Raw genomic sequence first — 15,567 nt, forward strand, 5'->3', positions numbered from 1 at the left:
ACTATATTAAAAAAGATTATTATAATGTGAAACAGACACAACTGAGCTGGCCATTAACCACAGAAGGAAGCAGGCCACATATTGCTTATGTGGCTTGGCCATTCTAAAAAATATAAAAATGTTTTTGGGAACGTTTATAGTCAATACTACAGCCAAATCTTGATAATGGTACTGGATATATTTAAAATCTCTTAAATTTCACTTTCCTTTTTGATACAACAAAATAAGTTACAAAGTAAGTATAGAGTACAACTTAAAGTATATTTGCCTACCCCATATTCCTTTTTTTCCTTACATATGTTTTTCTAAAAAATTCTTAGTTCTAAAATAATGATCAAAATTTAAATCCATAGGCTTCAGCTAAACCTGAAGATCGAAATGATCCAATGCTTCTTTATAACAAGATGAAATTATCCCAGGTCCAAAATAACTTCTCATTAGAGATCAATGGGAAGGTAAGTAGCAAGTTTTATGTCCTCTCTTATTGTGCCATTTCTAAAACTTCTAACATTGAAATACAGTTCCTTAAACTTCATTGATTTCTTATTTATTGAAGTAAATTGAATATTAAATGAATTTAGCTGACACTGACCAGCTGACTTCAATACAGGACCAGGAAAAAAAATAACGATTTGAAACTATCATATTTAATTAGAGATGATTTTAAAAGTCAAAGTCCTTTTCAAGGCAGCTATGCAATAATGGTGGGAATGATCATAGAAAGGGGTTTGGAAAATATGAAACTGAAAATCCTTCAAAAAGATCATTATATAGCCATCAGAGTTGGACAGTCAGATAATAAAAGCATCAAGGCATCTACAAGGTGTTCAGAGCAATAACGGAGAAATAGAGCACAAGAAATAAGAAAACTCTGTCTCATAGGTTCCATTTATAAGCAGCAGTTGACATCCTTTTGCTTAGTAGTAATTCATTAGCTGGCATGTAATTATCTCTTTGGGAGGCTATTCATGTGTATTTGTGTATTCGTTGTGGCATACAATCGGAAAATAAAACTACATCCATGAGAAAATCTGCAAATGACTACATTCAGTGATGGATTTGCTTTGGCAATAATTATAATAAAAAGGGTTTTAAAAAGCATAACCTTTCCAGTTAGGAATTTCTCATAGAACTTTTTAAATTGAATTTATTTAGGCAACACTGGTTAGCAAAATGTACAGGTTTCAGATGCTCAATTTTATAACACATTATCTGTGCCCTGTATTGTGTGTTCACCATCCCAAGTCAAGTCTGTCCATCACCATTGATCTCCCCTATACCCTCCTCCACCTCCCCCATGCCCTCTCCCCAGGACAACCACCACATTGTTGTCCATGTCCATGATTTTTTTTCTCTTTTCCCCCCTTTCTTGCTCAATCCCTCTACCCCCCTCCTACCCCACTCCCCAGTTTACCTCCCCTCCAACAGCTATCAGCCTGCTCTCTATCTTGTTTGTTAGACCACTTTGTTAATTAAATCTCACATATGAGTGAAATCATATGATATTGTCTTTGGCTTATTTCACTTACCATAATACTCTCCAGGTCCACCCATGCTGTAAAGTGCCTAATAAGTATATTTTGAAAGAATGATCCAAACTACCAACGGAACAGTATACCGCATTTCATACTTAGAAAGTGATCAGCATAGTATATACTTATCTGTATAACCCTAGAGCCTAAAGTATTGGTAATTTGAAACATTCTTAAGCACTGAAATGTGGTATTTCATATCTCTACTTCTGCTGTTTTTCCTTATATCCACTGGTGGTTGAATAACCATAATTCCCATTTTAAAGAGATAAGATTCCATCTTTTGGCAACTGCATGCCTATAGACCTTATGTTGACAGTGTTCTGTTGGGCTTCGTTGGATCCTCTGTGGTGCATCTCTAACTTCATTGAATCTCTGCTATAACTAATGTGCTTTCATTTACTGCAGGATCTTCACAGAAATATATTACCGTTTTAATGGATTATTTATTTAAAATTATATATATATATATTTTATTGATTTCAGAAAGGAAGGAAGAGGGAGAGAGATAGGAACATCAGTAATGAGAGAATCATTGATCAGTTGTCTCCTGCAACTCCTTCCCCCAACCCCCCCACACCCTCTGGGTATCGTGTCCCTGACTAGGAATCAAACCATGAACTGGTCGATGCTCAACCACCGAGTCATGCCAGCTGCGTGGATTGTTTATTAAAACCCACTTTTAAAAGATAAACACTTTATACCCATTTAAATTTTTGCATAAATTTTAAAGCTAACATTTTCTTCTATTTTATATTGATTAGATCAAGAAGATGACACTGAGCCTAACTTATAACTGTATTTTCCCTACACTTACAGGCTTTGCTTTTGTTCTTAAATGGTTGGTTTAATTCTGCTATCAAAATAACCATGCTGCTGAACTAATTTTTATTCAGAAACCAATTGAAACAATTGAGGGACAGTCCCATGCAAGTATCAGACAGGATGATTGTTATAATTATATTGTGCTGCAGCTGACGCCCTAACTATGTCTGACCCCTGAACATAATTGAGTGTTGGAATCGAGAAATTCATAATTACTGAGTGTTTTGTGCCTGCTTTTTTCCAGCCATTCAGCTGGTCCAATTTCACAAATGAAATTATGTCTACTGTGGATATTAAAATTACAAATGAAGAAGATGTGGTTGTTTATGCTCCAGAATATTTAACCAAACTTAAGCTCATTCTTGCCAAATACTCTGCCAGGTAAGTATGTCAGAGTGCCCACGTCCTCAGAGTTTACATTTAATATCACTCTTTAGAAGCTTTGCAGCCTCATCTTTTTTTTGTTGCTGGGTGGTGGGTTTTTTTATACAGAGATCTTCAAAATTTAATGTCCTGGCGGTTCATAATGGATCTTGTAAGCAGCCTCAGCAGAACCTACAAGGAGTCCAGAAATGCTTTCCGCAAGGTGAAGATACAATCTCTCTTTTCTTAAGACTTAAAACATAAAGAGACACATGGTTATGAAGGTGCCATGTACACTGCTAGCATGTGGTGAACTTGGCCAAGAGACAAAATGCCAAATGTTGCTTATTTTGCCCATGGTTAGGCTATGATGTCTGGAAAAGCCATCATAGAAAAGCCAGCTTTTATGGTCTTTCCCATCCTATGTTTGTCTCCTGTGCCATCGTGATTGAATTTGGTTATGTGAGCAGTTCATGAAACAAACAAACTGGCTTGGTATTTGTGTGGCGTTAAAATTAATCGCAGGGATATCACAATTAACTTGATTTTTCAGGTGTTCGTAGCACATTAGATTTACACACAGATGGAGTACGTTGAGGTGGAAAATCCATTAACACCTACCTGGAGACAACCTTAAGGCCTTTTATTGGGCCGGGCCTACATTCAAACAGTCATCATTTGAGTTGTGTTGTGAGGGGGTGAGGGAGGAAGAAGGAGAAAGGAGAAATTCTAGCGAATGGTTGGTGTCCAGCATTGGTTGGTGTCATGGAAAGGAAATAACTTTCTGATAGGAATTGTGTTTTTTACTCTTTTAAAGAAAATACAGACACATTTTTTAAAATTAAAGAATGTAAAATTGGTATTTTGCTAAATTTCCCTTACCTAAGTTAGTCCCCTTATTGGTACTTAAATTTATACATAGATTTCTTCTAAGTGCTGGAAGTTCAGCTAAAACATTCAGCGAACAGGAATGTGCCTTTTTGTATAGCAGATTTCTCTCATTATGACGTTTATTGAACATTACTTCATATTTATGTTTATGCAGAGGTAATGGCATTATTTTTTGTTTGGGAGGATTTTTTGGGGTTGTTTTTTTCCTTGGAGGGGTCTAGAAGGATGTTAACTTGTAGTAGCCTGAAGTCCTATGGGGCAGATACTGAAAATATATCTTATTTTCAGAAGGTATGTAAGCAAACAATCCAGTTAGATTGTCTTTTATCATTGGCAAAGACAACGTGCCTTGTGAGGAGAAGCAGTGAATATTGCAAGAGCTTAGGAGACATAAAGAATAGCGAGTCTTGTGAGATTTGTGTTCTGACCATGCTCCCCCATCCTACCCCTGATCAAATGCCGTTTCCTTTTTCTCTCCCACAGGCCCTTTATGGCACAACATCAGAAATAGCCGCTTGGAGACGTTGTGCAAACTTTGTCAACGCCAACATGGACAGCGCCGTGGGAAGGCTTTATGTGCAAGCAGCATTTGCTGGAGACAGTAAACACGTGGTAATGTTTTCAGCACAGCACACTATCCCTCACTTGTTTGCATTGAGGGGCAATTAGTAGGTCCATAATTGGGCTAAAATTTTATTAATTGTCAGGTAACCTCTGAATCCTAATTTGCCATTACTTCCCAGTCAATCTCATCCTCCCTCTCTCAAGAGTCTGGTTGTGTTTCTGATCCTAATATTATTTAATCCAAAGGCAACTGACCTTTTTCTAGAAGCAGTTGGTTCTGAAAACAGTCACATGTTCTAGTGATACAGTCATTTCTAAACTCTTCTGTTAGCAAAATTGTGACCAAAAATTAGTGTTTTTTTTAAAAACCTGGAAAGTAAACCCAGGTTTAGTTGAAGTATAAGGAAGGTACTCTATTTTTCATTGTTACTGACGTGAAAGCAATGCAGCTTCAAGATACAGTGAAATAATCTATTGAAATGCTGCTTCATGCTTTACTAAATTACAAATGGTAATGACAGCTAATATTTTATGTTACTTCTTCTATGATAATGGAAACCAGTACATTCTTAACATGATTTCTGATCAATGTATAGATATAATACCTATTTAATCATAAGTATTGATAAAAACAATGTTGCTTTAAAAATATAATTTTTCACATACTATTGTATCTATTTGTTTAGGTCATAGTCTGCCTACAAATTTATATTTATTAATATATTATTAAGTCACATACTAGTAAAGATAGATTATAGCTTTTTAAATTAAAAAATTTTTTAAATTTATCTTTATTGTTGGAAGTATTACTGATATCCCCTCTCCACCCCCCATTTACCCTATCCACCCTATTCCTGCCCCTCACCTACCCCAGGTTTTCACCCACTATTGTCTCTTTCAATTTGTTTTATAAAAAATTAATCAATGGCCTAAGTTTGTCTTCTGTTCTTTTGGTTTGAGGTTGAGGATTTGATTACACAGATCCGGGAAGTTTTTATTCAGACTTTGGATGAGCTGACTTGGATGGATGCTGAAACAAAAAAGAGAGCTGAAGAAAAGGTAAAAAAGCAAGACAGGGCTAACTATCAAAGAAAAAAGTTTTTAATAAAGAAATACCAATTTTTAAGATAATTCAGGAAAAAAAGATAATCAAGAATTGCATAAGAATTTGAATAAAAACTTGATCAAAACAGTGAGAAAAAAATTACATAAAATAAAAGCAGGTTCCTTCAGAATTATAATGTTTTCAGGAACATTTTTTTATGGATAAATATTTTTTTCCTATGATTTCCATTTTTTATTATTTCTTTGTAATCAACTCCTACTCTCTACATGTTCAGATCAAAACTTTGGAAGATCACATTTTTTAAAGGAAGACTTCAGAAAATAAGAAGAAAATCTTACGTTAACAAGTAAAGAATGAAATGGTGTTAATGGTTCATAATTTTTCTTCTTTTAAGAAGTATACCTCAAAGGCCTTTAACAATCTCAAAAATACGCCCTCAATTTGTGATGCAAATTTCTAGCTAATTTTTTTAAAACATGCCTCCTCTAGTTTTTTATAAAACACAGGGAGAAAAAAATACTGTATTTTTGTTCAAACAAATGTAAGATGGTGCACTTTTTGAGTTTTATAAGGTGACCTATAGTCCCTTTTATCGGGACTTTGAATATTTTGCATAAGAAGAAAGGTGATATTTCTAAGGAAATTTTAGGTTTAAGTTTACTATGATCATTATCTTGCTAACTATATAAAACTAAGAGGAACAACATGTCCAGTGACAACTGTATGTGCTTTATGAGCAGTACTCACATGCAACTTGATTATTTATTTGTAGTTAAAGTGGCAAGAAGAACAGACCATATTTTGAACTGATAACAGAGGGAGTTCAAAAACCTAATATAATAAGAGAGTCAAGCTGCAGTGTAGTTCTGTTTTAGATTAAATTACATGAAAGGACTATCTTTTTCAGCTTCACAGGGGCCTTGAATAGGTTAGGTCTAGATTTTAAGCCTCCTTATATATTCATTATATTCCAACAAAGTCCTCAGAAATTTGGGCTGGATTTGCTTCATTCATGTTCTAGCTCCCTATTGGATGTAGGCTATCGAATTGTTCTAGATCGTCATTTCTCATGGTGGTGTCACAAAACAGCTGCCAAGTTGTCCCACAAAAGAGAGTCCCTTGGTCAAAAGACTTTAGGAAGCACTGCCTGATCCCATCTTAGTCTAGGTTACATGCTCTGAGGGTGTGATTTTATGGCATCTTACATCACACTGAAAGTAAATGCTCATCTCATTGCTTATCATTGATCTTTTCGGTAAACTCTTTGGGGGGCAGAAATTTTGCCTGGTATTGAAGCCTCAGCCCCTTGCAAAGTACTGGGCTCATTGTAAATCCTTGAACATATATTGAATGAATAAAGAAACAAATTAACTCCTCCTCTTGGACACTTATAACAACCTAATTTTTTACTGTAAGAAGTCCTGCAATGAAGAAGACTGCTTACTGCTTTTGTCATAGTATTTGTTAAAAGTATTTGACAATAAATTCTTTTTATGCAATAACTTTATTTCAGTAGAGTCTGTGTCCTTTGAACACTCTTTTGGGAAATGTGTTCTAGAAAATAAAGTGCTAATAAGAGGGGGCTGATTAATAATGTGTGGAAACCTACAAGAAAGTGGGCATGGCCTGACTGATAGAGACACATATCCTGCCCCAGCCACTGGGGAAATCCTGGGCTTATGAAACAGATTTATAGCAAAATTACATCCCTTTGATGGCAAACCAAATAACTCAGATACAGGCTTAATTCCCCATGACAGATTTAAATTAATTAAATTATTTAAGAGCAAATGCGATATGTTAGCATCGGAAGTCAAATATCTTTCAGAAAAAAAAAAAAGAAATAGCAAGTACTAAACAAGGCGTAATCATGAAATAATAAAAATAAGTAAATTACTTTAAAATACTAAACATAAAAATTAAATATGGCAGTAAGCAAGAGGAAAACGTGAGCTGGTATAACAAGGAAAACTTGTTTGCTACTTGTTTAACTAATGTCATTCATTTAATTTTGAGAAGATAGGTACACAGGCTTGGAAACTGAGGTAGAACATAAAAACTGAGGTAGAACCAATATTCAGGAACACATAAGCCCATATCTGTTTTCTCAGCCAAATCGGTAATGTGGAAAGATAATTATTAGCTGCTAGAATGGAAGCTCTAAATGTTACTCGTCCTATAAATTGAAGAAAAAGTCTTTCAAGAAAAAAGTTCCTGAAGCTGACTTGTCAGCTTTCATTTTGGTTTTCTTGGGAAAGCTGCAGCCTGTGAGGACAGGGCATTAGAAGCTAAATTTCAGACCAAGGATGAAGCCACTTCAAATATTTTTTTTAAGTGTTGTCTGATACTCTGTAAATGGTATGGATCAAGTTACTCAGTGGATATTCATGGGCAAATGACAGTGTTTGCATATGAAAGTTATGTAATCATCCTCACATTCAGTATTACAATTTTCATAGGCCTTGGCAATTAAAGAAAGAATTGGCTATCCTGATGACATTCTCTCAGATGATAACAAACTGAATAAAGAATATGAGGAGGTAAGTCTCTAATTAAGACTCTGGGCTAATGAAACCTGGGGCTGGTGGCAATGTGATTTTTAGCTATGGGTTGCCAAAAATTACGCGAAGTAGCCTAAAACCATAGGTTTTATTATATTTTTTACGTATACTTTTATTGATTTCAGAGAGGAAGGGAGAGGGAGAAAGGGCTAGAAACATCAATGATGGGAGAGAATCATTGATCTACTGCCTCGTGCTGGAGATCAAGACTGCAATTCAGGCATGTGCCCTGACCTGGGAATTGAAAAGTGACCTCCAGTTTCATAGGTTGATGCTTAACTGAGCCACGCCGGCTGGGCCCATATGTTTTATTATATAAATCTTTAGCACTGAAGACAGATCTGTGTTTGCTTCTGTTTTAGCCTTTTGTCTCATTGGTCTGTCCGGCATCTGTTATTTTGGCTTCCATATATTCCATTTTAAGAAGTAAGAAAAATCCAGTAGCCCTAGCTGCTTTGGCTCAGTGGATAGAGCATCGGCCTGCAGACTGAAGGGTCCCGGGTTAAATTCTGGTCAAGGGCATATATCTTGGTTGCAGGTTCCTCCCAGGCCTGGGTACTGGTCAGGCCTCATGCAGGAGGCAACCATTCAATGTTTTTCTCTTACATCGATATTTCTCTGTTTTTCCCCCTCTCTTCTATTCTCTCAGAAAACCAATGGAGAAATATCCGCCAGTGAGGATTAACAAAACAAAACAAAACAAAACAAAACAAAACAAAACAAAAAGAATCTCAAACTTAAAGAGTATCAAGGGTAGACTTCAAAGTGCTAGAACAGCGGGCAGCACTCAGGCTCCATATTTTTTTAGGTCTTACAGTCCTAAAAAGTCAAATTTTCAGATTCCCACCCACTTTTTAATATTCCCTCCACTGGATAAGCTAGGCATTCTCTATTTAAAAAAAAAAAAAACAAAAAACAAAAAAAAACCAACCACAATAAAACAAAAAAACCCTGAGAACCAGCAACTGTTGTATTCTCTTTTCAGTAATAATGTAACAGTGGTAAGAGAAGAAAAGTGATTAAAGTCACTGCAGTACTTATTTCAGACTTAGCTGAGATTCTTGTTACTAATCTGTGGTTACCACAACTACTTGAATCCCTGGTGATGACAAGATAATCCTTGAGTAAATCGGAGATGACAGTGATTCCTAATCCATTGATTACTAGTCTGATGTGGAACTTGCAAACCACAGTGTTCTCTTGTCCTTATCCATTTGCAGAAAAGCTTGACTGTTTCTTCTAAATTAGCTGGTTGTAGCATGGTAGTCCTGGGGGCCCTTGTAAGAGGAGCCTAGTGGCTAAGACCATAGACACAAAGCTGACTGTGTGGGTTCAAATCCTAGCTCCACAGTGCACTTGTCTTTATCTCAGTTTCCTTAACTTAATATATGTGTGTGTGTGTGTGTGTGTGTGTGTGTGTGTGTGTGTGTGTTTAAATGATTTCAGAGAGGGAGAGGGAGAGACAGAAACATCAATGATGAGAGAGAATCATTGATTGGCTGCCTCCTGTACACCCCTTACTGGGGATCAATCCTGCAACCCAAGCATGTGCCCTAACTGGGAATCTAACTGTGACCTTTTGGTCCATGGGTCGACACTCAACCACTGAGCAATACCAGCCGGACTGGGCTTCTCAACTTTTAAGTGGTGATATAGCCCATCTTCACAAGATAATTAAAATATTGTTAGAATGTTGCCTGGCCCATAATAGGTACTAATAAGAATATGCTGTTATCACATCTGGTATATAAGGATTAATATCAATATGGTAAGGCTTGCCTGACACTTAGTTTTATGAGTTTAATTACACCAAAGTGGTGATTCAACCACAGCAACAGTGACCTGTAATGTAGAACTAGACTGATTGGAATTAAATCCTTCTTTGGTAAGTTTTAATGTCCTTTGTTAACTTTATTAATATGTAGAATTTAAGGAAATATCCTCTATATTTTTAGCAAAAGTTTTAAAGATTCTGGTTTTAATATTTTCACCAAAATCTTTTGTATGATATAGTACAAGTACAAGGAAGATGAATACTTTGAGAACATAATGCAAAATGTGAAATTCGGCCAACATAAACAACTAAAGAAGCTTCGAGAGAAGGTGGACAAGGATGAGTATGTATATTCCTGTTTTTAACCTATTTATTCAGAAGAGGGTCCTTTCCTCTCCTCTTTGTTATATGAAGAGGAAGAGTCTGACTTGGGATAGTGTTAAAAAGTACAATCGTCCTCCTATGAAATACTTTTAAGAATATCTAAGAAGGTTATACTAAAGACGGGTCAGGATTTAACCAAATTAAAACTTGTTTTTATTAAAGTACATCCTCAGATAACCTAATTTCTTTGGTTTCTCTTCATTTTATTGCCTGTCCTCTGCTTTGCTTGTGGATAGAGTTCTCAAGAACACCTTAATTTAAGCAAACCATGGCTCCTTCAAGCCTTCTCTGAAGCTTTACTTACTGTACTCAGAATTTTCTTCTATCCACAGCCCCACCTGTTTTCTTTCAGTGAGTCGTTCCCCAAGTCCATCCCCTTCCTCAATTGCTCCATGTAACACTTCTCTTACCCTAGAGGTAGCCAAATATGAGATACCAGAAATCCCTCTCAATCATAGCCTTAATCACTGTTTATTAGTGAGATTGGTCCTTCATATTAACTATTGGTTTTAGCATTTATTTATCAATTAAATGTATGTGTCCAATATATTTATCAACCTATGTGGTTGTGCACTTGAATCCTTAGAATTGCTTCTGATGACATCTCACTAGGTTCTTAGTTGTAGGGGCCATTCCTTTTGACCATTTAGCACAGTACAGAATACATAGATTTTCAGTTAAAGCTAAATTAATGAATGAATGATGAACAAGTGAAGAATAAACATACTTACTTGATTTGTGTGGTAATGAAGACAATAACATACCAGTGAGATTTTGGTTCATGTATGCATTTATTCTTTCATGTGTTCATATTATTAAACTAAACTAATATTTTAGAACACTGGCTAAATCTAGGTGTCATTGGGTACTGGGAGAATCCAAGGTAAACTTTGTTTATGTTACATTGCATTATAACAGTAGAAAGTAGTGTTGAGGAAGGGGACAAATCCCCTCTTTGCCCCTCTTGAGTTAAGGCTGAACTAATAATAAAAACAACTTAAGACCAGGTGAACAGAGGAAAAGGTAATTTAATATGTGCATGTGGGAGGTTATAAATGATACTCTGAGAAATTATGAACCAGCCAGCTCTTAATGCATTTTAGACAAAGAAACGATACATTGACAGGACAAAGAAATTTAGATTTGTGTAGTCATTAGTGAAGAATCTAAACAAAGTTTGGGTTCAATAGTAAATTAGTAAAGAAATAACAAGTTTTGTTTATAAAAAATTAATAAATATATAAAGAAATAACAAGCTTTGTATCCCTGAATTCCTTAGCTCTAGGGATAAGGGTGTCAGTATACTGTAGCAAGTAGGAGACTTTTCATAGGGGAGATTTATTTCCTGCATTCAAGAAGAGAAGGGAAGGTCCGTGTGCCTTTCTTGGCATTTACTGCTTGCCAAGTAACTTTAATTCAAAATTATCAATATGCTAATGTATGATATTTTGGGGTGGCCTGCCCTGACCCTGACAGTAGGAAAGACATGATGTAATAAATTTACTCTACCACCAGGAGGGCTAGACAAAAGTCCTAAATGGAAATGCTAATATATTTCAATTCTTATACAACATTTTGAACTCTTCAGGTATCCTGAGAGACTGATTTCTTTTGCTAACCCCTGGGTTTGTACTGGAGCAAAGGTTGTGTTATTTAGGGCCAAAATCAGGGCTGTAAATGTCAGAGAATGTTTGTCATCCCAGCTGGCAAAGAGGAAGGAAAATGGTTACAGTTGGTGGTGTAATAGATTATCAAGTTGTTTCTCTAGAAACCCACACAAAGTCATCAAAAAGAATACTCTGTGGGTTAAAATCTGAGAAGCTTCTGACAAGTCTGAATATTTTCATTTCTTTAAAATATATATACTTACATTCAGTAAATGTTAGCACGGTGTAAATTATTGTCAAATAATCTTTCTGAAAATAGCTACTATACCTTGCATCCAAGTGACATAAGATTTATTTATCATTTTAAAAAATAGTTGTTGAAATATTGCTGATGTTTTCTCTTGAAGTTGATGTAAACCCAGTTTCAGAATCACTTTGTAATATAGTTTGCTCTTTTCATTCCCTTCCATCATATGGATTGATTTTCTTTGAGTTCCCTCCTCTTTATGATAGGTAGTTAAAAGTCAAACTTGTATATAATATTTTAATGAATGTTCGGTGAGTAGCATACATCACTCAGTAGTACTTTATGGATGTTCTTCATGAACTTCTGATAGTCAATCACAAGTGCACATGACTTCTTAGGTCTTCTCTGCCAGGCCTGGCTAACTATTCTTTGCTCCCTATCTAATGCCTGCATACCGAGTACAAGGGTTCAAAATTCTTGACTGCATGCAAGAGTCATCTGAGGAGCATTAGAAATAGTACCGATTACCCAACCATGCCTCCCTAGATTTTTGATGTACTTATCTATGGATGGAGACACAGGTACAGTAGGTTCTTGAATCAATGTCGTTTTGTTGGGTTAACTTATTTTATTATAACATTGACAAAATGCTTCAATAGGAACTTTTAACTCTCCTTTACACCAATTAATACAGTAAAGTTGGTTTCATTATACATCATTTCACGTCAATGGGTGACATTAAGTGAGTACTTACTGTATGGGTTCCTTTTAAGTACAGCTTGTTACTGTACAAAACAACATGAGATTAAATCAAGCACAAGAGGAAATGATGCAATCAAGAGTCACAATAATCATGATAGGTGTGCGGGTGCTGCCTGTGTGACACAACATACTGTTACACAAACTTTTATTTTTCCTGAGTAGAAAGAGTGCACTCTAAAATAACGATGAAAGTGTAAGACAGTAACATATTCGCTTATTCTCATTTTCAAGTATTATATACTAGATATGGTCATATGCTATATTTTTATATGACTGGCATCAGAGTAGGTTTATTTATACCAGTATCACCACAAACATGTGAGTCATGCACTGTGGTATGACATTACCAGGCTATGATGTCTCTAGGCAGTAGGAATTATTCAGCTCTACCAGAATCTTATGGGACCACCATCGTATAGATGGTGGCATTGACCAAAATGTTATGCAGAGCATGACTATGTCTAACATGATTTAGCGTCAGTAACATGATTATTTTCTTGCAGACCATAGAGCAGACACAACCTTGTAATGAGAAAAAGACATAGCAGAACAAAACAAAATGAATTTCTACTCTTGTTTTTAGATCTGATGCTATTTTGGTAGTTTCTCAGGCCAATACATTCTATAATGTAATTGGGACAGGTAGTGCCAGCGTTTGTAAGTCATGACAATTGAGCTGTGGAGTTACTTTTTACAAACTGCGAAGTCTTATTTCATTGCTGAACCTTTCCTGCTGTGTAAATAAATAAAAACACTGACATCGGCAGCCTAAACGTTTTATTGAGCAGCTACAATGTTCCTGCGAAGCACTGCACTCATCACTGTAGGGGATAAACAACTAAATCTGAGGAAAGTGGGGTTACAAGAAAACAAAATGCTAGGGCATTTTAAAACCACAATGAAATCTTTACTTATTAGTAAAACATTCCCTGGAAACATGTCAGCATTTAACTTAATATTGAGGTGGATAGAGGATCCACTGTAAGCAAAACGAAACAGAAATGCTCAGTTCCTTTCTGCCTTCCCCTTCATTGCTTCCCGCCTGCTGTTTTTCCTGATTGGATGGTGGGAAGCCCCTGAAAGAAATGGTACTCCTGTGGTGGACAGCCCAGCATCGGGGGCTCCACGGGCTCTTTCTGAAAGGCCAAGACCAACAAAAATGGCAGATAGGCTGGCTCCCTGTGAAGTGACTCTGTCGTTTAGCCACTGCTTGAGTCAGTAACACTTTTGTGTCCCAGTTCTGCCTGTTACTACCTGTGGCCTTTCAAAAGCCATGCAGTTTCCTTATTTATAAGAGGAGCAGGTTGCTTTAGACTGCAGGAGATCTTAAGGCTCTCTCAATCAAGCATTACAGTCCCATGACCCTGACTGCGAAGCTTTGATAGGAGAGGATGTTTTCTTCCTTGGCATCTCCTTATCAAGTGAGCCAAGAAAAGAAGAACATATTCTTTTTTTATTTTTAATATATTTTACTGATTTTTTTACAGAGAGGAAGGGAGAGGGATAGAGAGTTAGAAACACCGATGAGAGAGAAACATCAATCAGCTGCCTCCTGCACACCCCCTACTAGTGATGTGCCTGCAACCAAAGTACATGCCCTTGACTAGAATCGAACCTGGGACCCTTGAATCCTCAGGCCGACACTATCTACTGAGCCAAACCAGCTAGGGCAAGAGCATATTCTTTTTTAAAATATATACATATATTTTTATTGATTTCAGAAAGGAAGGGAGAGTGAGAGAGAGAGAGAAAGAGAGAGAGAGAGAGAGAGAGAGAGAGAGAGAGAGAGAGAGAAACATCAGTGATGAGAGAGAATCATTGATCATCTGCCTTATGCACATCCACAACCCCAGGCATGTGCCCTGACCAGGAATCGAACCGTGATCTCCTTGTTCATATGAAGCCACTCAACCACCGAGCCACACCAGCCGGGCGAACATACTCTTGAAAGCTAGGGAGTACTTAACCTCTTTCTAAAATATCCCTTCTGATTTCACCTTCACTGATGTTTCTAGAATCATTTTCCTTCTAAGTAAGTCCAGTGCCATTGAACTTGATTATTAAAAGAAAAACAGTTGTGCAGGACTTACATGGGTCAATGTGATGTGATGGCACAGAGATGGGGCATTAATAGGGCCTATCCAAGTAGATGTGCAGATTGGGGTACAAATGAATCTCCATAAGTAAAGATTTATGGGGAAGATTTGTGAAAAGAATTATTTGGCTCATCAAGTACTACTCAGTCATGCCCTAGCTGGTTTGGTTTAGTGGAAAGAGCATCAGCCTGTGGACCAAATGGTGCCAGGTTCAATTATGGTCAAGGGCACGTACCTCAGTTACATGCTCCTCCTCAGCCTGGACCCTGATCAGGGCTTATGCAGGAGGCAATCAATCAATGTGTTTTTCTCACATTGATGTTTCTCTCTGTCTTTCCATCTCTCTTACACTCTCTTTAAAAAATCAATGGAAAAATTCTTCAAGTGAAGATTAAACAAAAAACATGTAGTACTAAGTGAAAAAGATGAGATAACAGATAGACTAAACTTGGACAAATCACTCTAACTCCCCATGATAGTATCTGCCATGGTATGTTCATGTTCTGCACATGTTATAATCAAAAAAAATTTTCTAAGTTGTCATCTTTTATACTCCCATTAAACCAACCGACTTTGCAATTTTCCAGCGCATTTGGGGATTATAAACAAAACACATTTTATCAGTAAAAATATTTCTGTCTTTTTAATTAGCACCAAAAGAGGGCTTTGTTTTATTTTCTTTTCAGATGGGGAAGGAGAAGTAGGGAGGGAAGATAAATAGTTGAAATGTTGAAGTGTTAAACTGGGAGAACTTTGCAAAAGAATTCTGGAACTTTCATGTCAGTGTTCCCTCTTGAGAGGATGGCATCCAGATGGCACAAAGCTGCCTTCCAGCTGCCATCATTCCCTGCAGCTCACAGAGCAGCACCGCCTCACCACAGCCTGTGCCTGCCCC

At 36.7% G+C, this 15,567-nt stretch overlaps 1 protein-coding gene across 3 annotated transcripts in view; it reads left to right on the top strand.

The window, feature by feature from the left end:
* MME (membrane metalloendopeptidase) overlaps positions 1 to 15,567 on the top strand; it is a 94,632-nt gene that overhangs the window by 49,950 nt on the left and 29,115 nt on the right. For all 3 annotated transcript variants that reach the window (XM_084873855.1, XM_084873856.1, XM_084873857.1), the window contains exons 10-16: positions 354 to 455; positions 2,602 to 2,738; positions 2,850 to 2,943; positions 4,095 to 4,223; positions 5,136 to 5,234; positions 7,701 to 7,781; positions 9,816 to 9,919. In XM_084873855.1, the coding sequence (XP_084729981.1) occupies positions 354 to 455; positions 2,602 to 2,738; positions 2,850 to 2,943; positions 4,095 to 4,223; positions 5,136 to 5,234; positions 7,701 to 7,781; positions 9,816 to 9,919 (746 nt within the window). The remainder of the gene's footprint in view (positions 1 to 353; positions 456 to 2,601; positions 2,739 to 2,849; positions 2,944 to 4,094; positions 4,224 to 5,135; positions 5,235 to 7,700; positions 7,782 to 9,815; positions 9,920 to 15,567) is intronic.

The sequence above is a fragment of the Pipistrellus hanaki genome (assembly GCF_964339955.1).
Source record: "Pipistrellus hanaki genome assembly, chromosome: 2".
In the NCBI taxonomy this organism is placed as follows: domain Eukaryota; kingdom Metazoa; phylum Chordata; class Mammalia; order Chiroptera; family Vespertilionidae; genus Pipistrellus; species Pipistrellus hanaki.